We start from the raw sequence: 27499 nt of genomic DNA on the forward strand, positions 1-27499 counted from the left end.
CACTATACAATCTATGGCGCTGTGCTAGGTGAGCTGAGAAGAATGTGGCGCTCACAGGAGCACCGGTGCCTTCTCGAACAGTCAAACCGCAACTGATCCGATACTGATGACCTATCCAGAGGCTAGGTCAGGCATGGCCAACCTAAGGCTCTCCAGCTGTTGCAAAACTACAACTCCCATCATGCCTGGACAGTCTACAGCAATTGGCAGGGCATGGTGGGAGTTGTAGTTTTACAACAGCTGGAGAGCCTCAGGTTGGCCATGCCTGACCTAGCCTCTGAATAGGTCATCAGTATCTGATCAGTTGCGGTTTGACTGTTCGAGAAGGTACCGGTGCTCCTGTGAGCGCCACATTCTTCTCACAGCTCACCTAGCACAGCACCGTAGATTGTATAGTGGCTGTGCTTTGTATTGCAGCTCAGCCCCATTCACTTCTAAGGGGTCGAGGCGCACCTAGGCCACGTGACGCGCATAAACGTGATGCGAGAGGGCCATGGCGCTCACAAGTGTGTCAGTGTCTTCTAAAACAACTGATTGGGGGGAGGTCCCAGGTGTTGGACCCCACACATCAGATACTGATGACCCTATCCAGGGGCTAGGTCATCAGTATTAAAAAGTCTAGGAAAACCCCTTTAGGGTCCATTCACACATCCACAATTCCATATTTTGTGGAATAGATTTGCGGACTTATACGTTTCTATGGAGCCGCACCGGTCTGAAATTCTGATCCTGAAAAAAAATAGAACATGTCCTATGCTTGTCCGCAATAGTGGACAAGAATAGGCATATTCTCTTAGTGCCTGCAATGTAGTACGCGGTGTGCAATGACGACAAGTCTGTAAAAAGCAGTTGCTGAATTAGTGCTATTTTATTTGACTTCACCAGTAACAAAAGCTGATGACAAACCAGTAAAATGGACACTATGCTGGACAAGATTCCCCATCGGCGTGGCCAGATCCTGAGTTACTGGCACTGCACTTTCACCTGGAGTACACACATCCTATAGACAGCACATCCTCAAAGATCGACACTTTGGATTCTTTGTTTAAAAAAAATATATATTTAAAAAAAGAAAAAAAAAAAAAAATCATGGTTTCCTAGATCTGCATAAAACATAAAAATAAATGCTAAATCTAGATACTATTTGAAGAAATAACTCTTCAGCCTCCTCATCCATTCTACGGCCAAGCTGATTTGCAAGCCTAAAAGGCAGCGAAGAAAAAGGATATGTGAAAAAAAAAATAAAAAAATAATGATAATCCTCCTGTGATATAAAAACAAGATGCACAAACATTTACAGTGGAAAAAACAGGCGGACATACAGGCAGGTCTATATACAGAGAACATTAATACTGAGGAATGATCGCCATGTGCATACAGGTAGATTGGGTTGATTTGTAATATTCTAGCGCAGGTATGCCCAACCTGCGGCCCTCCAGATGTTGTAAAACAACAACTCCCAGCATGTCCGGAGAGCCTACAGCAGGGCATGGTGGGAGTTGTAGTGTTACAACAGCTGGAGGGCTGCAGGTTGAGCATCCCTGTTCTGGCGCATTAAAGCAGTTGTACAGCACAAGGGGAGGAGGGGGAGAGAGTCCTGTTTAAATCCACTTTCTACACCTGAAAGTTATTTTCGTCCACCCATCAGGGAGGGCACATTGCATATTCCAGGTCTGTTAACTCAAGCCCCTCATGCAGGGACTGGGGTGGGGGAAGCAGAGTCGCTTGCATCCTGTTGATAGTTGCATTGCACTGATGAGATATGTGCAGTGGATCTGCAGTCCTGAGCGGAGATTTCAGATAGCAGGGAATTCAGCATCAAATCATACTTTAAGGATTGCGTACTTGAAGAGTGCCATGATACCAGCGCTGATGAGGCCCGAAATTGGCACGGTGACAAACCAAGCCAAGAAGATATTTCTGAAGAGACGCCAGTCCACTGCTTTTTTGGATCTAAGCCATCCAACGGATACAACAGACCCAACCTGTGGAGAGGGAAGGCTCAATTATCTGAATGCAGTTTTTTGTTTTTAACCAACTAATAATAGCTCCCCCAGAAATTTCGAGACTGCTACCATTGAGGGCAGGGAGTGCACCTCTAACCTAAAGTGACAGACACTCACCTTACAGTGCGTCGTGCTGATGGGGAGACCAACGTTTGAAGCAATTACAACTGTCAAGGCAGATGCCAACTCAATGCTGAAACCACTGGAATACAAGAGCACACAAAATATTACCTCACAACCCAAGCAAACTGTAGATGACAAAAAAAAGGTAACTTATCACATGCTAAAGAATGGTTCCATATAGGCAGGTAAAAATAAAAGGACCGGAGAGATTTTAATTTTAGCGCCTTAGTTTCATCCTCCCTGCCTTCCAAGGCCCTCAACTTTTTATCTTTTCAGTTCAGCCTCATGCAGATCGCGGACCCATTCACTTGAATGGGGTCAGCATTGCAAAAAAGTAGTGCATGCACTACTTATTTGCGGTGCAGAGACACAGCCAGAATCACGGAAGCTTCCGTGGGGTTCCAATCCGCATTTTCAGGTTTGCGGACCTAATCAAATGAATACGGCCACTGCAGGGTAACGTTTGTGTGCATGAGCCCTTATTATTCTGCAGGACAAGTTGCATTTTGCTGGCCTTAGGGTACTTTCACACTTGCGGCAGAGGATTCCAGCAGGCAGTTCGTCGCTGGAACTGCCTGCCGGATCCGGCAATCCAGACGCAAACTGTTGGCATTTGTCTGACGGATCCAGATGTGGATCCGTCTGACAAATGCATTGAAATACCGGATCCGTCTCTCTGGTGTGATCTGGAAAAACAGATCAGGCATTTTTTTTTTTGCATTTTTAAAAGGTCTGCACATGCACAGACCGGATATCCGGATCAGTTTTGCTGAAACACTTAATACCAAATACACTTCAATGTAAGTTAATGCCAGATCCGGCAAGTGTTCAGTATTTTTGGCCGGGGAGAAAACTGCAGAATGCTGCGGTATTTTCTCAGTCCAAAAAACATAAGAGGGACTGAACTGATGCATCCTGAACAGATTGCTCTCCATTCAGACTGCATTAGGGAAAAAAACCGGATCCGTTTTTTTCCGGTATTGAGCTGCTGTGATGGAACGCAATACCGGAAAACTTTAACGCTAGTGTGAAAGTACACCAAGATACATTTCCACAATGTTTTTTTTATGCTAAAAAAAAAAAAAAAAAAAACACGACATGAGGGTATTCTGTGTCAGTACAATTACAGAGATACGAAATTTACATTTGCGAGGGTCCGTGGCATGACAAAAAAAACTGGCGTATCTTATTTTTTCCATTACAGCATTCACTGCATAGGGAAATCACTTCTATTTACTAGTTAGGACACTGCAATAGCTGATTATTTTTTTTATGTACAATTGGGAATGGGAAGCGATTTTAAATTTAAGTTTTTTTGTTATTGCACTAATTTTTACGGCTCTGTAGACAGCTCACTATGCCTTCACAAGGTCCCAGGCTGTTGCAGCAAATGATCATTGCCCTGCTTTTTTGCCATGGGGGATTCGATCTGCGGGATCTATATACACATACACACACACACACACACACACACACACACAAAATCAGCATACATAGTCTCATTTCTAAGTGTAAAGACTTACCTTGAGGGGGTAATTGGGGTCAGATCTTTACCCATTGTCTGCATAACCCTTCGTCCCCAAACCCAGAGACCAATACAGATACCAATCCCTCCGAAGAGGAGCAGCCAAATAGGGGTCTCAGCCTTGGTGGTTACATCTCCAGTCTCATAAACCAGCCAAAGTGCAACCAAAGGACCAATGGCGTTGCTGCAGGTGACAAGAAGAACAAAGTTACTTCAAGCTAATAAATGAGACACACGTAATACATGTATACAGCATTGCTCTAGAATACCAGAAATCAGGCCATTATAAAAAGAATCTCATTGTCCACCAACCTCTCAATGCAGTAGCCGAGAGCAGTTACAATGCTTTTAAGTGAAAAATAAAATAAAAAATAAACAGAAAAACAAGTAATTTCGGCCATTACTGACCTGACATCGTTCCCACCATGTGCAAAAGAGCCAAAGCAAGCAGTAAGGATTTGTAAGAACTGGAAGAGCTGAGACACCTCGGGCTTGTCTTGATCATGCCATTCTTCTAGTGAGGAGTTGCTGCTTTTCCTGTTGGCAGCCTCCTCTACTGCACAAACTTCTTCATGCCCTTCTGCGCCAACATCCTGGTGTGTGTCTGCCACTGCGTTACAATAACTGGTGTAGCTGTCCATGCGAGTGCGCTTCTTCCCGTCAGCTCCGGGCCAGGTTAATTTTTCAGCCTCCTCTGGGCGTGCCTCTGCCTCCTTGTTTCTGAAGGAATCCAGAGGCATCCCGCAGATCGCCATGGTGTAGGAGGTGTAGCTGTTGTTGCGGCGCAGCGGCTTCTCACCGGAGTCTCCCATGCAGTCTCCCACTTTGGCCAAGTGCAGTTTGTGCAGCAGATCTTTGTACAGACCAGAATCTTTGTGCACGGTGTGATAATGATACTGCCCGTTCGAAGACATCTGGTTGCTAACGGTCTGGTTGAATTGTACGTGATTTCCATTTGGCAACTGCACGGCTGTTAAAAAAATAAAATATAAGATATAATATATACATACACGTATTATAAATTTATTGCAGCCAACCCCCACAAAAAAATAAAATAAAAAAACAATTTTCCTGTCCCTTTAAGATCTGGATGAGCCAGGTCAAGAGCAATTACCACACTGGCCTGCAGGGCAACTACTTTTACAAGGTGTGGGAACAGTTAACATGTCTATATATAAACAGCTTTTATGTTAACTTGAAAGTTTAGCACAGAGATAAGTCATGCCTCACGTGGAAGTCACTTATTGAATGGGTAAACAACCTGTCAAGTGACCTGCTCAACTGCAGAAAGTGGGTGAAAGGCAAAAACTCGCTGCTGCAAATCCATTCTCGGTTATATTTAAATTAGAGAATTTACTGCTCGATCAGGCACAGGTAGATTAGCTGCAGTAAATGTAATATATATATTAAATGATGCCTAACCGAATAAGCAGGGACACACTACATACAGAATTACAGCGAGAGATCTGTGCGGCTAAACACACTGAAGGGAACGCATCACATGGAACAAGAATTGAATGAAACAGACTTTGCAAGGTTTGTCTTGTGGCTACGTGACTAAAAGTGCACACAAAAATCCAAGGAATGGTGGGCGGTTCTTGAAAGCGCAGTGAAGTGCGAGTAAAGTTCACATGACGTTACTACTGGTTGGTTAAACCATTGAAAAAAGGGAGGGATACGCAAATTGATTTGTCTCATCAACAAGAGTTCTTCACCTGTGAGGGATGTCTCCACTGCTGAAGAAGGCACAGGCAAGATGCCAGGCCCTGTCAAGCAGCAAGAGAGGGGGGGGGGTCAAACAGCAAGAGTGGGGCTATCTTCAGCAGTGGGGATAGCCCCTCACAGGATAAAGACTCGCTGGTGAGATGAACCAATTTGCTTAAAGGGAACCCGTCACCTGGATTTTGGGTATAGAGCTGAGGCTCTGTGCCGCTAGCACATCCGCAATACCCAGTCACCATAGCTCTGTGTGCTTTTATTGTGTATAAAAACAGATTTGATACATATGCAAATCAACCTGAGATGAGTCAGCTTGAAAATATGACTTCTCAGGTCACACAAGTAAGATATGCATATGTAGCAAATTTTTTTTTTTTTTTTTTTACACAATAAAAGCACACAGAGCTATGGGGACTGGGTATTGCGGATGTGCTAGTGGCCATCTAGCAACCCATGTCCTCAGCTCTATACCCAAAATCCTGATGACAGTTTCCCTTTAATTTTACTTAAAAGGGGTATTCCAGTTAGATTAAGTTATCCCCTATGCACAGAATAAGGGATAACTATAAGACTAGTTGGGGTTCTACTGCTAGGACCCCCACCAATCACAACAGAGATAACTGCTGAAATGAATGGAGCGGCCGGGTCAGGCATGCATGCAACTGCTCCAGTCACTTCTATGGGAATTAGTACAGGGCTCAGCTATTTCCAGAACTCCCATAGAAATGGAGTGGCCACATTCATGCCCCTGTGGATCAGGGATAACTTAGTCTAATCGGAATACCCCTTTAAGCCCACAGCACTTCGGACTGTGCATTTCAGTGCAGCTCTAAGCGCTGACTGTGGGAACACAGGGCAGTAGGAAAATAAATAGTGATCTGGACTCATGTGTTACAGTGGATAATAGTCCAAACAGATTCCCCTTAAGAGTTTTACATCCTACTTCAAATTACCATTTACTGGCTGGTCAATGTTGGTCTCCATGCTCCGACACTTCTCCCTCTCTGGGACTTCAAAGTCACCCATCTTGAAGCTCACTGTCCGCTCCTCTGCAGCCCGTGATGGCGCAGACACCATGTCCAAAATGGGCACCTTGGCCTCTGTAGAGATACCGCACTCGATAGGCAATTTCACATCTGGTTCTGGATTTAGGATGTGGCTTTGGTCCATATTCTTTTTGTCCATCAAGGGAGATTCTGACGGACTGGATTTCATTTCACCTGAGAAATAGAAAAAGACCACACAGAATTAGCAGACGTTTAATAGAAGACGCCATCACAAACTGATAGGTTATAAGCTGTCTGAGAATCCACTAATGCCCCCATAGAGGCCCGTTTGCCTGGTGGGTCTCGCTTTCATTTGAGTCGCATCGAACGCTCAGCACAAAAAAACCTCTATGCAATCCAGAATACAAGGGGACAATTAGGCACTTACGTTCTATCTTCTTCTTCATCCTGGGACAGATTATGAACCACACGACCAGGGCGCAAATCACAGAACAACCCACAGAGATTAGGATGACGCCCCACAGGGGAATCTTGTCAAATCCAAGCACTGGAAAACAAAAAATAGACACATATGAAAGCTATCCCTTTCAGGAGTACCTTCCAAATGAGAGAGGAGTCAGCAGCTCTGGAATCCAAAGGTCCTGACGATGTTACTGAGGCAGATATTTCATAGGTGTAACCAATGGTTTTACAACCTTCCTGTCAGAGTCTAGAAATACTGGTGAAACGTGACTTGACACCAAAAAAAAGCAGCTAGAAGGCTTCATATCTAACAAGTCTGGCATGTCGATTTTTACTGCCAGCCACCTACTCCAGCCTTGAACCATGGCTTGGTAAGGTGGGGCTGATGCAACATGTTTCCAGTCTCTGGTCAGATATTGATTTGTGGTTGGAATTTGCCCTATTCACCGATTGCCACCAAAACAACCTCCCATTTAGTTGAATAAAAGAGACTCCGAAAAGAAATCTGTGGCATGTGAACATACCCTAGTCAGTCATCTGCTCTGACATTAGGATCGCATTAGCTAGTCAAATCAAAAGGAGAAAAGCTGCGGTGTACATTGCCGGCTGTATAAGCCCAAGCAGATGATCAATCACAGACATGTCACAAGGGTTGACAGGGGTCCTCATTAACACCTGACTGACAAGGTGAGAAACTTGGTCTTATAGAAGTCATACAGACTTAGTGGGGTCTGCTGCTAGTCACCTGGAACTGTAAGCTGCTGGTGGGGTCTCGTTAAAAAACACCCTCAACACAGAGCTGAAAAGCAGCACCCTAGCAAACATCTGGCTTTTGGGCCTGGTCCTTTTCAGCTATACTATTGCTCAGGAATGACATCCAGGGCCAAGAGACTTTTTTTCATCCAAAATGCAGTATTTCAGCCAACCTTAAAAGGGGTATTCTGGTAACTACAGGGTACCACTTAGACAATGATGGGAGTTAACCAACACCCCCCACTCAATAAAAAAGGGGAAGGTCCATTAGGACAGGGGAACAGGACCACTGTTCAGCGAGGATACCAGTGGTTAGACCCCCACTGATCAGTTAGCCACATATCCACTGGATAGGTTTTAAACAGTAGCAACCAGAATAACCTGTAAATTTGGCAGAAACAACGTATTTTAGATGAATTCTCAGAACTTTGGAGGTTATGTCTTAGCGGTTGACAATCTCATATTGGCCTCTGAAAAAAAAACAAAAAAATAAATAAAAAAAACTGTACTCAATTGGCTGGACCCAATACAATGGATTTACGAGCGAGATATTATAAAATGTGACTTAGTGACAATTATGAAGGATTCTGTTTGGTTTTCTACATAGTTGAGAGTAGGCAACTGGAGAAAAACACATTTGTAGCTTTTACAGCTATAGTAACCTGTGACCACTGACTGAGGAGTCCGATATGTACAACGCTTAGGCCCATTTTAGATGAGCGTGTGCTGTGCGGAAATCACACTCCGTTCAAGCGTCATTTCCCATTCTAGACACTGTTCGTTTCACTGCATTATACTGATTTATTAAGCTGTATGTCTGTCCATAACCTCACTGCTACAGAATTATACTGACAGCATTAAAGGGAACCTGTCACCGGGATTTTGGGTATAGAGCTGAGGACATGGGTTGCTAGATGACCACTAGCACATCCGCAATAACCAGTCCCCATAGCTCTGTGTGCTTTTATTGTGTAAAAAAAAAACGATTTGATGCATATGCAAATTAACATAAGAGTCATATCTTACTTGCATGGCCAGAGAAGAGTCATATTTTCAAGCTCTGACTCATCTCAGGTTAATTTGCATATGTATAAAATCTGTTTTTATACACAAAAGCACACAGAGCTATGGGGACTGGATATTCCGGATGTGCTAGCGGCCCATGTCCTCAGCTCTATACCCAAAATCCTGTTGACAGGTTTCCTTTAAGTCAGTCAAAAGCCTCTTGCACGTGACCATATGCCCTCAGAGACATAGTCCGTGAGCAGCATTAATCGTGCGCATGGGAGCACACAGCATCCTAGATTACTAGGATGCTGTGCACTGTCGGGCCGCCCGCGGGACCATTGTCCCGCACTCAAGATCATATGCGTGAAGGACAATAGCCCCACGTGCACAGAATCATGTAAACTATGATGCTGTGTATTCCAGTGCAAACGATCAATGCCACTCCGGGACATATGGCCCACATGTCACAGAAGGCATACGGTCGTGTGCAACAAGCCTAATTCAGTAGATACAGGTCATGCAGAGATGCCACTTAAAAAAATTAGTATACTGCCGTGAACTCCGGTGAAACGAGCAGTGTTCAGAATGGGAAATCATGCTCAAACGGAGTGCAATATCCACATAGCACACACTTGTCTGAAGCTAGCCTTAGGCCCCTTTCAGACGAGAGAGTTCCACGCATTGCAGCAGCTCCCGTCCTCACCTCCCAGCACTGATGGGGGTCTCCTAGCATTATATTGATTTATGATGTTATGTAACCATTACAGTTCTGGAGTGTATAGAACACTGATAATGTTGTTCGTGTTATCCAATACATTCTAGAACTGTAAGGGTTACATACCATCATAAAATCATTATAATGCTATGTGACCCTTGCAGTGCTGGGAGGCAAGGACAGGAGCTGTTGCATGCTCAACGCTGCGAGTCAGATGCGTGGAACTCGCTCGTCTGAAAGGGGCCTTGGGCTGTATTCACAGGTCATTGATTGGCTGCAATTTTTTGCAAACCTGCAGCAGAAACCACATCAACCTGTGGATAGGGGGATAACTTTGGGTGGTTCCCAGTTCTCGTTTCCCCACCCACAAGATAGGGGAGAACTATCTGATCACTGGTACCACAAACAGAAGAATGGAGATCCCTCGAGAATGGAGCAGGATTGCGCTTGCATAACCACTTCTCCATTCTCTATGTGCTACCTCCTCCCTATGAAAGGGTTTGTCCCTCTAGTCTAGCCAGACACTTAGCACTGATTGAACAATCAGTGTGCAGAACACCCCCCCCCCTCCCCCCCACTTAGGGTCACCAGAGCGAACTAAAAATAAATTCTATTGAATTTCACAGGGGAAGGCTCATGCATATGAACGCATTTTTTGTCCACATCCAATGCGCAATTTTTATGGGTCGGATGCGGACCCATTCACTTCTGTGGGGCCAGAAAAGACACATACAGCAGATCATGTGCTGTCAACATCCCTTCCATCCGCAAAAATATAGAACATGTCCTTTCCTATCCTTGTCTGCATTACGGCCAAGAATAAGACAGTTCTATTATGGGCTAGACGTTCAGTTCCACAAAATGCGGAACACACACACAGCCAGTATCTGTTTTGAGGACCAACAATTTGCAGATCGCAATACAGACTACAGTCATGTGCATGAGCCTTCACAGATATGGCAGCAGGGATCACAGTCCCTCTTTAAAGGGGTTTCTCAATCTAAGGGCTCATGCACACGACCATATCCCCTCCGAGACATGCGGGCCATATGTCCCAGAGCGGCATACATAGTGTGCATGGGAGCGCACAGCATCCTAGGTTACTATGATGCTGTGCGCATCGGGAAGCCCACAGAGCTATTGTCCCGCACTTATATCATATGAGTGTGGGACAATAGTCCAACGTGCGGCACAATGCGCATAGCATCTTAGTAACCTATGGTGCTGTGCGCTCATACGGTCGTGTGCATGAGCCCTAAGGGAAAAAAGTTCTGCTTTCTTTCTAATATACCTTGAGTTTAATCTCCCCACCATGTTTAAGATCTGCTTGCAATCACTGAATGGAAACCATTGTGTTCACATCTAGTGGTAAGCCTGTGTGTGCCCCCCCCCCCCCCTCTATTCCAAGGTGCGGGTTAAAATCGCAGAACAGCTGCAGATCTTTGCAGAGTTCCGTTTGAAAAATGCGGATCCGTTTGAAAAATGCACCATATTGTGTCACCCTCGAACGGATCCGCCCCCATTGACTTCCATTGCAAGTCTGGACGGATCCGTTTGCCTCCGCAAAGCCAGGCGCACACCCGAACGCTGCAAGCAGCGTTCGGGTGTCCGCCTGCTGAGCGGAGGACAGAATGATGCATTCTGAGCGGATCCGCATCCACTCAGAATGCCTTAGGGCTGGACGGATCCGTTCGGGCCGCTTGTGAGAGCCTTCAAACTGAACTCACAAGCGGAGCCCTGAACGCTAGTGTGAAAGTAGCCTAAACAAAACTGTTTCCACTCTGACAGCAAGCAGCTCACAATTTGAGATCAGAAAGTTGGACAATTTCCACATACTCCATTTCTATTTTCTTGTGTACAGTGCAGGAACTGGCCCTTAGGAGGACCCTTTCTGACAACTGCCCCAGCTATAGTAGTTGTAGGAGGGGAGAGAGGAAAAAGAAAATAAATAAATAAAAAAAGGGTATAAATATGAAATTCTTCTGCAGGATCTTCATAGCCATCGCCACTGCTGAAGGGGAGGGGGTTTGGGGATAACTGCACTGTTGGAGAGCTGAGAGGAAATGGCTGTAGTGATCCAGCCAAGTGGGTTAACTAGTTAGGGTTAGAAATGTCAGCATACACTAGCCTGCAGCCTTCTGTAATGGGCACAGGCCAGCAGACTTCTAGAAGATTTCAGTCCTGCAAAGTAAAAGTAGTAAATTGTGGATTTAATGGCGGGCTCAAGAACAAAAGGAAGCAAAAAGACCTAGTGCTTTGTAAATTGTACTTACGAGGTGCGCCGGTGTACATGATGGAGAACAGGTTTATGCCGATCGTACAGGCGTAGAACACTGGCAGGGCACGCAGTCCATTGGGTAGAGGGTCAGGCTGCAAAAACAAAAAAGCAAGAGATCAACATGGGCATATGAACAAGGAGGTCTACAACTACTAAAAATAGGAGAAGGTCTAACGGTAATTTTCACTGGCGCTTCATTAGTGGAAGTACTAGACTAAGCCAATGAAAATACTAAAAAAAGACTACCGATCTGTCTCCTGGTTGTAGTCTACACCGATTAAAAGCGGTTATCGTCTTGCAGGTATAACGGCTAGTAAGACAGGCCTGCTATTTTAATCCTGCACAGATGCAGCGCTTGGGATTTCAATTTATGCCCTCTCATGGTCATTGAGGACTGTGCAAGCCCGGCAATGCTTAGGTTGTATATGGTTAGAGAAGCAGGACAGTCTGCACCCAGAACCATATGAAGTACTAAGATCACAGAATAACACGATTACGTAGTTTCAACCTCCGACAAGCCAAAATTATCAGAATATGCATGACAGAGGCAAACGAGGGGAAAAAGCCATCTACTCAATGGCTTCTTGTGAAAGATTGCTGTGAAAAGTATAGCAAACACATAGCGAACTACTGTTAGCCCTTTGTCATATGGACTGTACAGAAACCAATTTAAAGGGGTTAACCGACAATTTAAATGGATGGCCTATCCTCTGCATAGGAAATCCATATCAGACCAGCAGAGGTCCAACACCTGGGGCCACCTCCAATCTGCTGTCACAAGTGCCTGGCTCCGCAGCCTCTTCCTAAGCCATGCAATATCATCGGTCACGTGGCCTAGTTACAACACTGCCCCATTGAGGAAAATGGGGCTGAGCTGCAATAACGAGCACAACCACTATACGATGTACAGCGCTGTGCTTGGAAGCTGCAGGGAGCCTGCATGGTTCACCAGAGCTCCGGCTCCCTGTAACAGCTGATGTGATGACCACCTATCCTGAGGTTAGGCCATCATTGTATTTACTTGGATAACCCCTTTAAATCTAGGCATCCATTGTGATTAGAGATTAAAGAAAAGGAAAGTGTTGTACAGACAGGTAGAGGTGTAAAAGTGCAAAGGAACAACATATGCAATGAGAATGTTTCAGGAAGATGCGAAACAGGCTCTAATATATTATGCAGAAATATACAAAAACAGCACATTACACAACCCTTTATACCAGGGATGGCCAACCTGTGGCTCTCCAGCTGTTAAACTACAACTCCCACCATGCCCTGCTGTAGGCAGTCAGGGCATGCTGGGAGTTGTAGCTTTGCAACAACTGGAGAGCTGCAGGTTGGCCATCCCCGCCTCAGTAAGTTCTAGAGTTTTCATGGAGCACCACAAAATGTGATCGCCGCACCAAACTCCTCTCCACTACAGTTGTGTAGTAAATAGTAACACGAGAGGAACCCACATTCTAGTTACTGGTGAGGCCCTAACCACCAATACTACAAGGCCTCATGCACACAAATGCATTTTCTTTCTCTATCCATGCCTTTTTATTTATTTTTTGCGGACTGTATGTGGAACCATTTATTTCAATGGGTCCTCAAAAACGGAAGTTAGTCCGTGTGCATTCAGTTCAAAAAAGAACATTAGTCCCATTATGGACAAGGATAGGACTGTTCTATTAGGGGCCAGCTGTTCCGATCCGCAAAATACAGAATGCACACGGAAGTCATCCATATTTTTTGCAGATCACAAAATATATACGGTTGTGTGCATGAGGCCTACAGGTGACATTTCCTTTGTGGGACAACCTCAAAAAAGTGCCAAACTTGACGTGTCGCACTTGAATACGAATTTAGTTTTTAATTAAAAACATTTGTGAAGCCCAGTGTGGCAACTCTGACACTCTAGACATTGGGATAGGACAAAGTTTCGGTGCAGCCTTTATAAATGTAACGAAATAGACTCTAATCAATCCCTAAATATTACACCTTTCCTGTACGATCCATGTAGTTTACATAGAGGTTTGTGAATAGGACAATAGGTCCACAACACAGATTTGATTTCAGTGGCTCTTCCATCAGCCACCCTCCAAACTGCATTATTTTTGGGAGGACTGTCCCCTAGGCTACATTTACAGTAGTGTTGTGAATCTGGTAGCCTGATCCAACTGGCTGTTCTAGCATAAATGCCATGCGGACAAAAACTTCTGTGTGCAGCAGCATTTGTCTGAACAACAGCCAGGAAAGTGGCCAGATCAACATCCGATCCTATAGTCAATGGGGATCCAGCACGACGCGGTCCTCTTCGGTGAGCTCTGGTAATCTGATCCTGAGCCGTAAAAGGCTTAATGGAATTCAAATTGTGAATGAGGCCCTAGACTCTGCGCTCTTTACACATGCCAATACCAGCTATTCTTTAAAATACGTTAGACATTGTGGCAAAAAATACTGAGTCCTTACCTTGCGAAGGATGAACCTTCTTACAAGGAAAAACAGCAGAGCAGACATGATGCCGGACAATAGAGGAGAGATGAACCAGGACAGCACTAGGAGAAGAAATAAAAGTATATTTACTGCACGCACGGATAAGGTGTCACACAGATCCAATCACTACATTATACAGAAAACCATCGCTTGACTGGTCCCATTCCAAAAGCAGCTTTACCCTCAGTGTCTCAGAGAATTAAAATCGGACATAGAAGCAGAGGCCTGTGAAGGTCATGTGTAGCTGGCGATTAGAAATATTTAGTAAGATTAGGGCAATTACTTTCCCATGAAAGTCATGCAAGTGTCACATGACGATGTGTACAGCTACCACAAGTTCCTTCTTGAAGTTAATTTTTACACACAATCCCATTGTAAAAGGATCAACTTTACAATCCACATAAATCAAAGTGAGAAGCCCACGAAAAAACGTTCCAAAAGACTACTATAAAACCTGCTTGTCTGGAGAGATCCTGGATGTTAAAGGAGTTGTCCCATTACAGAGACTTAAGGGACTGCTTGAGCCCCCGCCAATCATAAGAACCAGTCCCTGTACTCGCTGGTGGAATGGTGTGACAGCCAGGTACGCACACCGGCGCTCTAGTCATCTCTATGCGGCTGCTGGAGATCGCCACGGGCATGTACTCCATCTCCGGCAGTGGCATAGAGATGCATGGAGTGGCAGCGTGCATGAGTTTTAATTGGGGAATGCTGGGTTTCTGTGATCAGCGGAGGCCCCGGTGGTCGGACCCCCTTTATCCACAAGATATGGGAGAAGACTTTGTAAAACGGGACAAACTCATTTTTTCTTAGCTCAAGGCTAACATAGCAAAAGGTTTTATTTTTCACATCTGGTCATCTCTGGATCTCTTAGACCAGTTTCACACCAATGGTAAAATTAATACCACGGGCTGTTCCGGCCGGGAACAGCCTGCCGGATCCGTTCTTGATGGCAATCTGTCCAGCCCCATTGTCTATAATGGGGTCCAGGGAGATCCAGTTGCAACCCGGCAGATAATGCATGCAGCGTAATTGTCTGGCCAGTCCTCAGCATATTTGCCAGGTTGCTGCTAGATCTCCACTCCACTTATTGTCAATGGGGTTGAGCGGACTACTGGCAGCGCACAGCAAGGACGGATCTGACAGGCTGGATCTGGTTTACCTTCCGTGGGAAACAGACCCTTACTCAGGTAAAGACCAGACACAGGATTACCTTAGATAAGAACACTTTCTTCAATAAGCAAGCCACAAAAAAAAAAAAAAAATTATATATAATAGACCAAGGTGACCTATTTCGATGTTCATCAGCAAAAAGCCTTAGTCACATCATAAAAGGCACAGGGTGAGGTGGCACGTGTGAAGAGGGCCAAAGACTTACCGATACGAAGCAGCTCTGTCCATTTCACGCCCTCCTGTCCTTTAGCCACCAGAGAGAAGCCGATCGTGGCTCCAACAATGCAGTGGGTCCCAGAGATCGGCAGTTTCAGGAAGGAAGCTGCAAGTTGCCACACAGCAGAGCCTGAAAACCAACATGAAAAATTAAGTACGCTTGATAGGGGACGTCACATAACCAAACGGGAACCTTCTCCGGGTCCTACAGAGTCTATGTGCAATATCAATGTGGCAGCGATTTAATGGGAAGGGGGGGGGGGTCCTCTGAGATTGTGAGGTCATCAATATCAAATCATTGGGTGTCTGAATCCTAGCACCTCCATCGAAAAGCTGTATAAAGTGGCCACTGTGCTTACTTGAGCGATTAGGCCAGGCATCAGCAACCTACAGGTGTTCTGAAACTACAACTCCCAGAGTGCTCACTTCAATTGTATGGGAGTTACAAGAACAGCAAAGCAAGTCTGCATGCTGGTATTTGTAGTTTCTCTGCAGCTGAAGCGCCGAAGGTTGCTTATCCCTGTCCTAGGCCAGTCCCACTCAAGTGAATGGCGCTGAGCTGCAATATCAAGCACAGCCACTATACAATGGATGGCGCTGTGCTCGTTGAGCTATGAGGAGGCTGTGACGCTCACTAGAGCTCTTGGGGATCAATAGGAAAATCCCAGAAAACCACTATAAAAATGATCTTGGCATGGAGGAGAGCATCATAAGAAAGGTGTCCATGCAGCAGGGCCTGGCTACAAACCCTGTGTGTACTCACCAAACATGGAGCTGATGGAACCCGCCATTAGCAGCTGCTGAGTCGTGTTGTACATCGTGACGTCAATCAGTCCTTTCCGGATGGTTTCACTCACTTTAGCGCCCAAGAGAACAGATCCCACGGTTTCAAAGATGGAGGCCAGAATGCAAGCTTGCCTTAACGTCACCACACCAGAGCCCACCGCCGTGCCAAAGGAGTTTGCTACATCGTTGGCACCAACTGAGAAAGCCAGCACAAAGGCTATGATAAAACCCACCACCAGCATCCACAGGTAGTCGGACATTGGACCCCCCTCCTGGATGCCGAGGGTACTGGTAACTACGCTGAAAACGGTTGTCGATTCCATAATTTTCTCTTTTTTTTGGCTCAATGTGAAAATAGATTATAAAAAATAAAATACTATGTAAACAAAACAACGTAGAGGTATGAAAATAATTCAATAAATTACTATAAAATTAAATATGCAGTAAACTGAATGGGGCCGAGAGTCTCGGACTGAAGTCTTTGCTATTTGCTCTGTATGGAAATTGTTTTTTGAGAGTTCCTTTGGCTCTGGTGGGTTATAGGTGAAGAAACTTCCATGATGCAGAAAACAAGGAATCCGGCAGACTCTTCATTCTGGAAGAAGACGAGAAAGAAGGCGTCAGAGAAAGAGCGGACACTGGAGATGAGCGGTGAACGGCTATCGCCAAGATAAAGCCATGCCACCAGCAGAGCCCTTTTTATAGGCATTTTGGGAATACTTTGGCACAATTATTTGAGGTGTGTACATCATCTGGCGCCACTCCAGACCATAAGCAGAGGAAATGACTGAAATTGACCAACAGGTGGATTGGTTTTGAACCCAGAATGTGCTATAAATCAGCCATAGACCCCAATAAAAGGGATTAGGGATTACAGCGGAGAATAACCGGCGGCGGTATAATGATCAGCCACAAACATCCTGTAACCATAAAAACAAGCAGTAAATATCCGCTAGAAGCAGAGCGACCTGGACGGCTTCCCTGCAAGCTCAGGACTCTGCTGCAATCTCACACGAACGTGTAATGCCCGTTGACGTATTGCGGACCTGCAATACACGGGCACCGTTCTGTGGCCATTCCGCATAATGGACGCTGATCCATTCATTTTAATGGGTCCGCAAATCCTGAGATGCGGAACGAACACTATGGAGCAGGCCATGGAAGCACTATGAAGCGCTTCTGTGGGATGTCAGTCAGTACCTCCACAACTGAGAAAAAAAATATAAGTGCATCAACCGGGCACACGGCTGGTGCATTGCTGACAGTTATTTGTGGGCACACACATTTGTATGCATGAGCCCTTAAAAGCAGGGCGACCAAAGGGGCGCTGATGGATCCATTGATGGTCTACGATCATTTTGCCCCAAACACAACTAATATAATACATAGAGGAGGAGGGGGGGCTGTGGTCACTGCGCCACCAATGAATATAGTTAGTATGCCTGAATATAAACGTAACCTGCATGTGCCAGCCATATCCCATACCTGCCTTCTATTACTGCGAGTCGTGATCCTACACAATTAACCCCCCACTGATTGGATACTGACGACCTACCCTAAAGACAAGTCAGTTTTCTACTTCCAGAAAACCCCTTAAAAAAAAAATATAAATAAAAAAAAATATATATATATATATATATATATATATATATATATATATATATATATATATATATATATATATATATATATATATATAATAATAATAAATGCCAGATCCGTTTTGCCGGATGACACCGGAAAGACGGATCCGGCATTTCAATGCATTTTTCTGACTGATCATACAAATGCCAACAGTGGGCATACGTTTTGCCGGATCGCTCTGCCGCAAGTGTGAAAGTAGCCACAGACGTCCCGATGGGGGATACAGCTTCGGGCCTCATGCACAAGTCTATTTTTGTTCTGCATCCAACCTTTTTTTCCCGCAGATCAGCACCGCGTGCCATCTGCGTCCATGTCCTATACCTGTCCGTTTTGCACCCCCTGCGAGGCACCTACACGCCGCCGTGCTATAGGCGCCACGGGCTGGAGGGGGAGGATTTACTCTAATCATTTAATCCCATGACTTTTTTTTAAAATACATTCCTACAGTTGCCAAGCAATTAAGAACGTTTAAATTAAAGCCCGCCAGCCTCCTGGGGCCCCCGCCATCCCTCCCATAAGCTGGACCAGTGGGCACATGCCCGGAGCCATGGGGGGGGGGGGGGGGGGGGGGTGGACCTGCACATGAGGGGCATGTAGAATAAAGAGCAGTCCCTGAAAGAATATATGGGCACCGGTACAGTCCAGCTCTGCCATACAGGAGTCAGGGGGGGACCAGCTCTGGGCAGGATGATGAGAGTTGTGGCGTCACTAGAGGTGGACGCTGAATGGCGAGACGCACTACAAGGCTCAGCAGAGCTATCCGATGACGGGAGATGTACGGCCACACAAGTCCCGGGGCTTTCCCGGAGAAAGACGGTACCGCAGCGGCTTTGACCTTGCCGCCCTCTCCTGCGGCGACAGCGCGTCCTCCTGCCCTCAGGCGGCGGAGCTTCTTACCGTGTACGGACCGGAGACTGACGGCTGAGCTCTCCCGGCGACCGCTGCCTTCACTTCCCGCTCGATTTTGGCACAAAGGCGCAAAACTGAAGGCACCGGGAGGAGGGACTGCGGTCTGGGCGCCAAAACGCGTCTGTTCGAACAATCCAGTGATCGCTGAGTGATGGGGGAGGGGCCGCCTCAGCCCGTACTATATACCAGAGTACTGCTCCTCCCGCCTAGTGTTCTATATACCGCGTGTACACCTCAGCCCGTACTATAGTGTATACCACAGAGTACTGCTCCTCCCGCCTAGTGTTTTATATACCATGTGTACCCCTCAGCCCGTACTATAGTGTATACCACAGTGTACAGCTCCTCCAGCCTATAGTGTTCTATATACCGCGTGTACACCTCAGCCCGTACTATAGTGTATACCACAGTGTACAGCTCCTCCAGCCTATAGTGTTCTATATACCACGTGTACACCTCAGCCCGTACTATAGTGTATACCAGGTGTACAGCTCCTCCCGCTATACTATGTGTACAACCCTCCATAACTATACATACAATATAATGGATATACACCTCAATATAAACCCCTCCCCCCAGACCCCCTATACATACTGCCATCCTTTACCTCAGAAGTCTATATGCCCCTTCTCCCCTATACACACTGCTCCCCATTACCTCAGCAGTCTATCCCCCCCGGACCCCTATACACACTGCTCCCCATTACATGTCTATATCCCCCCGGACCCCTATACACACTGCTCCCCATTACCTCAGCAGTTTATACCCCCCCGGACCCCTATACACACTGCTCCCCATTACATGTCTATATCCCCCCGGACCCCTATACACACTGCTCCCCATTACCTCAGCAGTTTATACCCCCCCGGACCCCTATACACACTGCACCCCATTACCTCATCAGTCTATATCCCCCCCCCCCCACCATACACACTGCTCCCCATTACCTCAGCAGTCTATATCCCCCCGGACCCCTATACACACTGCTCACCATTACCTCAGCAGTCTATATTCCCCTTCCCCCTATACACACTGCGCCCCATTACCTCAGCAGTCTATATCCCCCCGACCCCTATACACACTGCTCCCCATTACATCAGTCTATATCCCCCCGGACCCCTATACACACTGCTCCCCATTACCTCAGCAGTCTATATCCCCCCGGACCCCTATACACACTGCTCCTCATTACATCAGTCTATACCCCCCCGACCCCTATACACACTGCTCCCCATTACCTCAGCAGTCTATATCCCCCCCGGACCCCTATACACACTGCTCCCCATTACCTCAGCAGTCTATATTCCCCTTCCCCCTATACACACTGCTCCCCATTACCTCAGCAGTCTATATCCCCCCCGGACCCCTATACACACTGCTCCCCATTACCTCAGCAGTCTATATCCCCCGACCCCTATACACACTGCTCCCCATTACCTCAGCAGTTTATATCCCCCGGACCCCTATACACACTGCACCCCATTACCTCAGTCTATATTCCCCTTCCCCCTATACACACTGCGCCCCATTACCTCAGCAGTCTATATCCCCCCGGACCCCTATACACACTGCTCCCCATTACATCAGTCTATACCCCCCCGGACCCCTATACACACTGCTCCCCATTACCTCAGCAGTCTATATCCCCCCGGACCCCTATACACACTGCTCCCCATTACCTCAGCAGTTTATATCCCCCGGACCCCTATACACACTGCTCCCCATTACCTCAGCAGTTTATATCCCCCAGACCCCTATACACACTGCTTCCCATTACCTCAGCAGTCTATATCCCCCCCGGACCCCTGTACACACTGCTCCCCATTACCTCAGCAGTCTATATCCCCCCCACCATACACACTGCTCCCCATTACCTCAGCAGTCTATATCCCCCCGGACCCCTATACACACTGCTCCCCATTACCTCAGCAGTTTATATCCCCCGGACCCCTATACACACTGCCTCCCATTACCTCAGCAGTCTATATCCCCCCGGACCCCTATACACACTGCTCCCCATTACCTCAGCAGTCTATATCCCCCCCGGACCCCTATACACACTGCTCCCCATTACATCAGTCTATACCCCCCCGGACCCCTATACACACTGCTCCCCATTACCTCAGCAGTCTATATCCCCCCGGACCCCTATACACACTGCTCCCCATTACCTCAGCAGTTTATATCCCCCGGACCCCTATACACACTGCTCCCCATTACCTCAGCAGTTTATATCCCCCAGACCCCTATACACACTGCTTCCCATTACCTCAGCAGTCTATATCCCCCCCGGACCCCTGTACACACTGCTCCCCATTACCTCAGCAGTCTATATCCCCCCCACCATACACACTGCTCCCCATTACCTCAGCAGTCTATATCCCCCCGGACCCCTATACACACTGCTCCCCATTACCTCAGCAGTTTATATCCCCCGGACCCCTATACACACTGCCTCCCATTACCTCAGCAGTCTATATCCCCCCGGACCCCTATACACACTGCTCCCCATTACCTCAGCAGTCTATATCCCCCCCGGACCCCTATATACACTGCTCCCCATTACCTCAGCAGTCTATATCCCCCCCCACCATACACACTGCTCCCCATTACCTCAGCAGTCTATATCCCCCCCCACCATACACACTGCTCCCCATTACCTCAGCAGTTTATATCCCCCCGGACCCCTGTACACACTGCTCCCCATTACCTCAGCAGTTTATATCCCCCCGGACCCCTGTACACACTGCTCCCCATGACCTCAGCAGTCTATATCCCCCCGGACCCCTATACACACTGCTCCCCATTACCTCAGCAGTCTATATCCCCCCGGACCCCTATACACACTGCTCCCCATTACCTCAGCAGTTTATATCCCCCGGACCCCTATACACACTGCTCCCCATTACCTCAGCAGTTTATATCCCCCAGACCCCTATACACACTGCTTCCCATTACCTCAGCAGTCTATATCCCCCCCGGACCCCTGTACACACTGCTCCCCATTACCTCAGCAGTCTATATCCCCCCCACCATACACACTGCTCCCCATTACCTCAGCAGTCTATATCCCCCCGGACCCCTATACACACTGCTCCCCATTACCTCAGCAGTTTATATCCCCCGGACCCCTATACACACTGCCTCCCATTACCTCAGCAGTCTATATCCCCCCGGACCCCTATACACACTGCTCCCCATTACCTCAGCAGTCTATATCCCCCCCGGACCCCTATATACACTGCTCCCCATTACCTCAGCAGTCTATATCCCCCCCCACCATACACACTGCTCCCCATTACCTCAGCAGTCTATATCCCCCCCCACCATACACACTGCTCCCCATTACCTCAGCAGTTTATATCCCCCCGGACCCCTGTACACACTGCTCCCCATTACCTCAGCAGTTTATATCCCCCCGGACCCCTGTACACACTGCTCCCCATGACCTCAGCAGTCTATATCCCCCCGGACCCCTATACACACTGCTCCCCATTACCTCAGCAGTCTATATCCCCCCGGACCCCTATATACACTGCTCCCCATTACCTCAGCAGTCTATATCCCCCCCACCATACACACTGCTCCCCATTACCTCAGCAGTTTATATCCCCCCGGACCCCTGTACACACTGCTCCCCATGACCTCAGCAGTCTATATCCCCCCGGACCCCTATACACACTGCTCCCCATTACCTCAGCAGTCTATATGACAGGTTGCTTTTAGCATCACAGACCCCAGAGCACAGTCTGCGCAGGCGCTCCTGTGATGACACCGGGTAGCCAAGGCTACACCCTGACCAGTGTAGGATGCATGTGGTCAGGACCAGTGATTCATACGCTCCTTTGCAGAAGTAACAGCTCCCATGACTACCTCTGTATGAGTCATGTCTTGTATTTGCAATAAACATCACAGATACATTGTTGCAAAATCCCCTCAAACAATACAGCCTCTGGGGGCCATTACTGGTGCGGCCCAGGCCTGTAACTGGTCACCTGGGCTAGGAGCTGAAGCCAGCATGACCACGCTGCCAAGTCATTTATGAGGATCATTGACACATTATAAAAGCCTGAAGGGACGCACCCTGCACTCATGTAGGTCACATTCACTGACAGGGCGTCTGCCATATTCCTTTTGCATTCCTCCGTTACCATTAGACCGCCCAGCAGTCTCCCGGTAATTGGGCTCCTTGCACGCCGCCTCTGTATACACTGGCTATAGGTTCTAACCATAGGGCTCCATTCACACCATCCTTTAGGCCTCCAGGGTTGTGCACATTTGGGGGGCGTGTTTGCACCTCCTACCCCTTCCCGGCCAGACCTGCGAAGGAAAGCTTTCTTAGGGTACTTTCACACTTGCGGCAGAGGATTCTGTCAATCCGTACGCCAACTGGTGGCATTTGTCAGACGGATCTGGATGCGGCTTCGTCTGACAAATGCATTGAATTACCGGATCAGTCTCTCTGGAAAAACGGATCCAGTATAAATTTTTTAATGCATTTTTAAAAAAGGTCTGCGCAAGCCGGATCTGTTTTGCCGGAACACTTAATGCCGGATCCGGCACTAATACACTTCAATGGAAATTAATGCCGGATCCGGCAAGTGTTCAGTATTTTTGGCCGTAGAGAAAACTGCAGCATGCTACTGCATTTTCTCCGTCCAAAAAACTTAAGAGCAACTGAACCGATGCATCCATTAGAATAAAACTGATCAGTTTTTTCCGGTATTGAGCGCCTGTGACGGAACTCAATACCGGAAACCAAAAACGCTAGTGTGAAAGTACCCTTACCTGCTTTCCGGCTCTGGTGTTCTCAGGCCTTCGCTGTTTTGCTCATGTCCCTGGATATAAAACGTACATTTTGCCACCAATCCTCTTGCTCATGACAAGCAGTCACATGGCACAAGGGTAGCAGGTCACTGCCGAGACCAGCGAATGGCTGCAGCGGCGTCAAACCAGCCAGGGACCTGAGGAGAGCAGTGACCAGCGCCAGCAGGCAGGCAAACATACTTCCTTTCGCAGTTCTGCCCAGGAGAGCGGGGTTGCCACATGGAGGGGTCTGCCCAAAGATGCACCACAAAAAAAAATAAAGTTTTTTTTCTCCAACCTACGTGGACATACCCCAGCATCTGCCGTGCTTTCCAATACAGAGGGCCACTTTATACAGCGCCACACAGTTTTTTTGTAATGGAACCCTATGGGCAAAATATGACTAAAGTTGGGGCCAGGAGATGTCTGACAGCAAGGCACAGCATCTAGTACAATGCCCATCCAAGGGCAGTGTAATCTGGGCCCCCGGGCAGCAAGCTATAACCCCCCCCAAACAACTATAGCTATAACTATCTAGTTTCACAAACACTTCTAAACTTTTAAGGGTGCACTAACAGACCCCAATGCACCCTGCAAGTCATGTGGGAGCTGGCAGCAGCTGGCGCGCTAATGCACGTGCTGGCAGATAACTGCAGCTGCTGCCAGCCCCGGTACGACTTCTGAGAACAGCTTAGATCTCTCCTTCTGTACCAGTCTGTAACTCGTCTTGTTTATGATTAGTGCAGTTGTCTGTATTATGTATGTGCACCGCTTATCATATGTACAGCGCTATGGAATGAATGGCGCTTTAATAATAAATAATAATACAGTGAGCAGCGGCCCCCGAGGTGACGCTAGGTGCGGCCATCGATAAGACAATGTCTTCAGCTCGTCGATGGAGAAGACGGACATGACTTCTCCTGCACCAGAGAGGCTGTGCTCCGCCGGGTGGGCTAGGACAGGCTGACTCACTCCAGGTGACGACATTTCCTCTATTACACAAAGAGGCAGCCGGCTGGGTCTGGATGTCCCAGTACTCCGAGGCAGCACCCCCTCCCACCCCTAGCTGGGTGCCTCTCCCAAGGCCACATGACAAAGGGGCAATCTAAATTCACCAGAGGACGGTGAAAGTGCCCTTCAGAAGAGGGAACGTCCCCTGCAGTGGTTCACGTGCAGCCATGACCACAGGAGGAGGGTGGGATGAACTTGACTCCACGACTTCCTACAGACAAACTTGCAGAACGTGTAGGTTTAGCCGAGCAGTTTAGGGCAGCTACCCCCCCCCCCCCCCCCCCCAGGGCGCGTCTATCATAGACAATTGCAGGTAGTCACGTCTGGAGTTAACTGTAGACACGTTTCCGATTCACAAACTACAGGTTAATATATAACTATGCGACAAAGAGCCGCCAGCACTTAGCAGCCTGATAGATAAAGCGGATCTGCGCGCTACCAGAGAGCGACAACCGGCAGCGCACGCTTCCCAGCTGTAAGTTTATTACGGCTCCTCCAGGGCAATGGAGATCATCGTGAGCCCAAGGTCCTGGGCACCAGTTACTCAACTTGTGTCACAATCGGTGCCAGGAGGCCAAATATGTAACTCATTACATGCCACCATGCCAGCTGTAGTCACATGTGTGATTGTAGTGTGCGGCCCACGAGGTCTAGAGAGCGTGCATGATGCATCACACCGACCACATGTCGAGGGCCCTGAGGCTTGGAGCTCATGTTAGGGCTCCTGGCACCCCCACCAATCAGCAGCAGCACCGATGACGGGACAGCGCCTTTCACTGTGTAGTGGTCAGAGCCGGTCACTGCAGCCACGCTAAAAAGCTGATCACCGGGGGGTGCCGGGTGTTGGATCAGATATTAATAGTCATCAGTATAAAGGCCCGGAGAGCCCCTTTAATTTATTATTAGCTGTAAGACGACAGCTTTGGGGGGCCGGTGTTATTCTGATCGCACAGTTGATGGCTGATGATCCAACGCTCGTTCATCCGACAGCCGATCCTTCCGACTGCTACCAAAGGGGGGGGGGGAGATAGGGGGTATGCAGCAGCAGCTCCTCTGCCTAGAGAATAAAAGGATTGGACATGCTGGAATCTAACTGCCTGACCCTGTCCATTAGGCAGTCAATGCTATTCCACCTCCCCCTCAACTGGTAACATGGGGGGCAATGGATGTATTCGAAACCCCACCCACCCTAGGGATATGTTCACACAGCGCTAGTTCTGACGCAACTATTCATGGACATAAATACGCGCCGGACTCCACTGCCGCCACCTGTGGACGTGTCCTTCCACCGTGGGAGGGCCCATCCACACCTGCAGGTTTTTGATACTAAAACAAGTGTGGATTATAAAAAGGAGAGGTGATTATGTATAAGGCTGGGTTCACACCTGAGCGTTTTACAGCGCGTTCGAACACGCTGTAAAAACACCCTACGCCCCAAGAAGTACAGGAGCTTCTTTGGGGCGTATTGTCGCGCGTTCCCGCACATAGACTTAGCGGGAACGCGCGACAATGGACGTTTGTTTCCTCGCACGTATGTAAACGCCCGATAAACAGCGCTTATCGGGTACGCTCAGGTGTGAACCCAGCGTAAAGGGCAGATACTACCCCTTCTAGAGCGCACCCCCTTTAAAAACTACATTTCGTATGCATTCAGTTTCCGTATTTCCGTTCAAAGATAGAACATGCCCTATTACTGCCCGCCAATCACGTTCCGTGGCTCCATTCAAGTCAATGGGTCCACAAAATAAAAACGGAACACATACGGAATGTACTCCGTATGTCTTCTGTAGCCATTTTTCCGCGGAACAGTCTATTGAAAATGTTATGCCCAGCCCAATTTTTTCGATGTAAATACCGTATACGCCATACAGAAAAATGGAATTGAACCGGAAACACAAAAATGGATGCATTAAAGGGCCCGCAAAACACTGAAAAATCCATACGGTTGTGTGAACGAGCCCTTACCGATTAAAAGGAAGAGGGCCACTAATAAAAGGATGGATGGGAGGCTCCCAGGGGGCACCACGTGTGCACACAGACAGCTCCGAGCCCGCGGTGCCACCGGAGCGCCCCTGCCAGTGTTGGACGTCAGATAGTAACCCCCTCCCCTAAATAAAAAAAATATACAAATCCATACCTACCAACTGCTATATGGGGGTCCTCTAAGGTTATAACTCCTAATAAAGGTCACCCCCCCCCTCCATACATCGATTATCTGCCCTGAGCACATAAGCGTCTAGTGGTCAATTACCGCACAGAAACCGCAGCGAGCTGTCATATTGCCACTATAATATAAAACGGTTCTATAAAGTCCGTACGATTCACAGATGGCAGTCAGAGGCTGATCGTGACCGAGAGATCGGAACAGATTTTGGTCGGCCGGGCGCGATCGGTAATTATGAGAAGCAGCAGGGATGTGAGCAGAGTCTAATCCCGGCCCTGCCCGGGCTGCTCCCCCCACACGCCGGCGCAGCACTCACCACTGGATGCCCGGTAGGTCCTAGATCCGCGTCCTGACAGTCGGTGAGAAGCCGGTTGTCAGATCTTCGCCTGCGCCATATTAAGAGCCACGACCTCGTGTGCGTAATATAAGAGACAACCAGGGGGCGGAGCCTGAGCCCCGCCCAGCTGTCATTCATTCCTTGCCAGCAGCCTCAGCGCCGCTCGGTTCGGGGCGGGAGTCACCGGCTGGGCTTAACGTATGGAGCTGCTGACAGAGAGGTGACGTAACGGTCACCGGGTGCGAGGGGAGAGGAGGAAAACCGAATACCGGGGGGAGCAGGGGGGATGGGAATGGGAACGAGCCACGGCTGACCACGCCCACTAAGGGCGCCGATTGGTGGGTTAAGGGGAGGCTGATAGGCGTCACTGGTGACGTCACGC

The 27499-nt window shown here is 47.9% G+C and overlaps 1 protein-coding gene across 2 annotated transcripts; it reads right to left on the reverse strand.

Annotated features, from left to right (window-relative positions):
* Positions 1–849: 849 nt before the first annotated feature.
* SLC20A1 (solute carrier family 20 member 1) lies at positions 850–27249 on the reverse strand. Of its 2 annotated transcripts, none has more exons than XM_044279167.1 (11): positions 27097–27249; positions 16224–16841; positions 15450–15590; positions 14048–14133; positions 11592–11688; positions 6808–6927; positions 6327–6593; positions 4063–4624; positions 3653–3838; positions 2124–2208; positions 850–1985 (listed from the first exon to the last, which is right to left on the reverse strand). In XM_044279167.1, exons 2-11 carry the CDS (start codon positions 16567–16569, stop codon positions 1824–1826), a joined length of 2052 nt encoding a protein of 683 aa, XP_044135102.1. In that variant the 5' UTR covers positions 16570–16841; positions 27097–27249; the 3' UTR covers positions 850–1823. The 2 variants fall into 2 exon arrangements, with proteins under 2 accessions (XP_044135102.1, XP_044135103.1); XM_044279168.1 differs by lacking the exon at positions 27097–27249 and adding an exon at positions 18788–18943.
* Between the last annotated feature and the right edge of the window lie 250 nt (positions 27250–27499).

This window comes from Bufo gargarizans, chromosome 2 (genome assembly GCF_014858855.1).
Source record: "Bufo gargarizans isolate SCDJY-AF-19 chromosome 2, ASM1485885v1, whole genome shotgun sequence".
Lineage (NCBI taxonomy): Eukaryota > Metazoa > Chordata > Amphibia > Anura > Bufonidae > Bufo > Bufo gargarizans.

Bases quoted from the DNA above. Each gene is read 5' to 3' on its own strand.
- SLC20A1 (XM_044279167.1), bottom strand. From the start codon at position 16,569: ATGGAATCGACAACCGTTTTCAGCGTAGTTACCAGTACCCTCGGCATC. The intron at 11,689-14,047 runs GTAAGGACTCAG...TTGTTTTTGCAG, and splicing joins GAAGGTTCATCCTTCGCAAG to CCTGACCCTCTACCCAATGG. The intron at 2,209-3,652 runs GTAAGTCTTTAC...CTTGTATTCCAG, and splicing joins ACCCCAATTACCCCCTCAAG to TGGTTTCAGCATTGAGTTGG.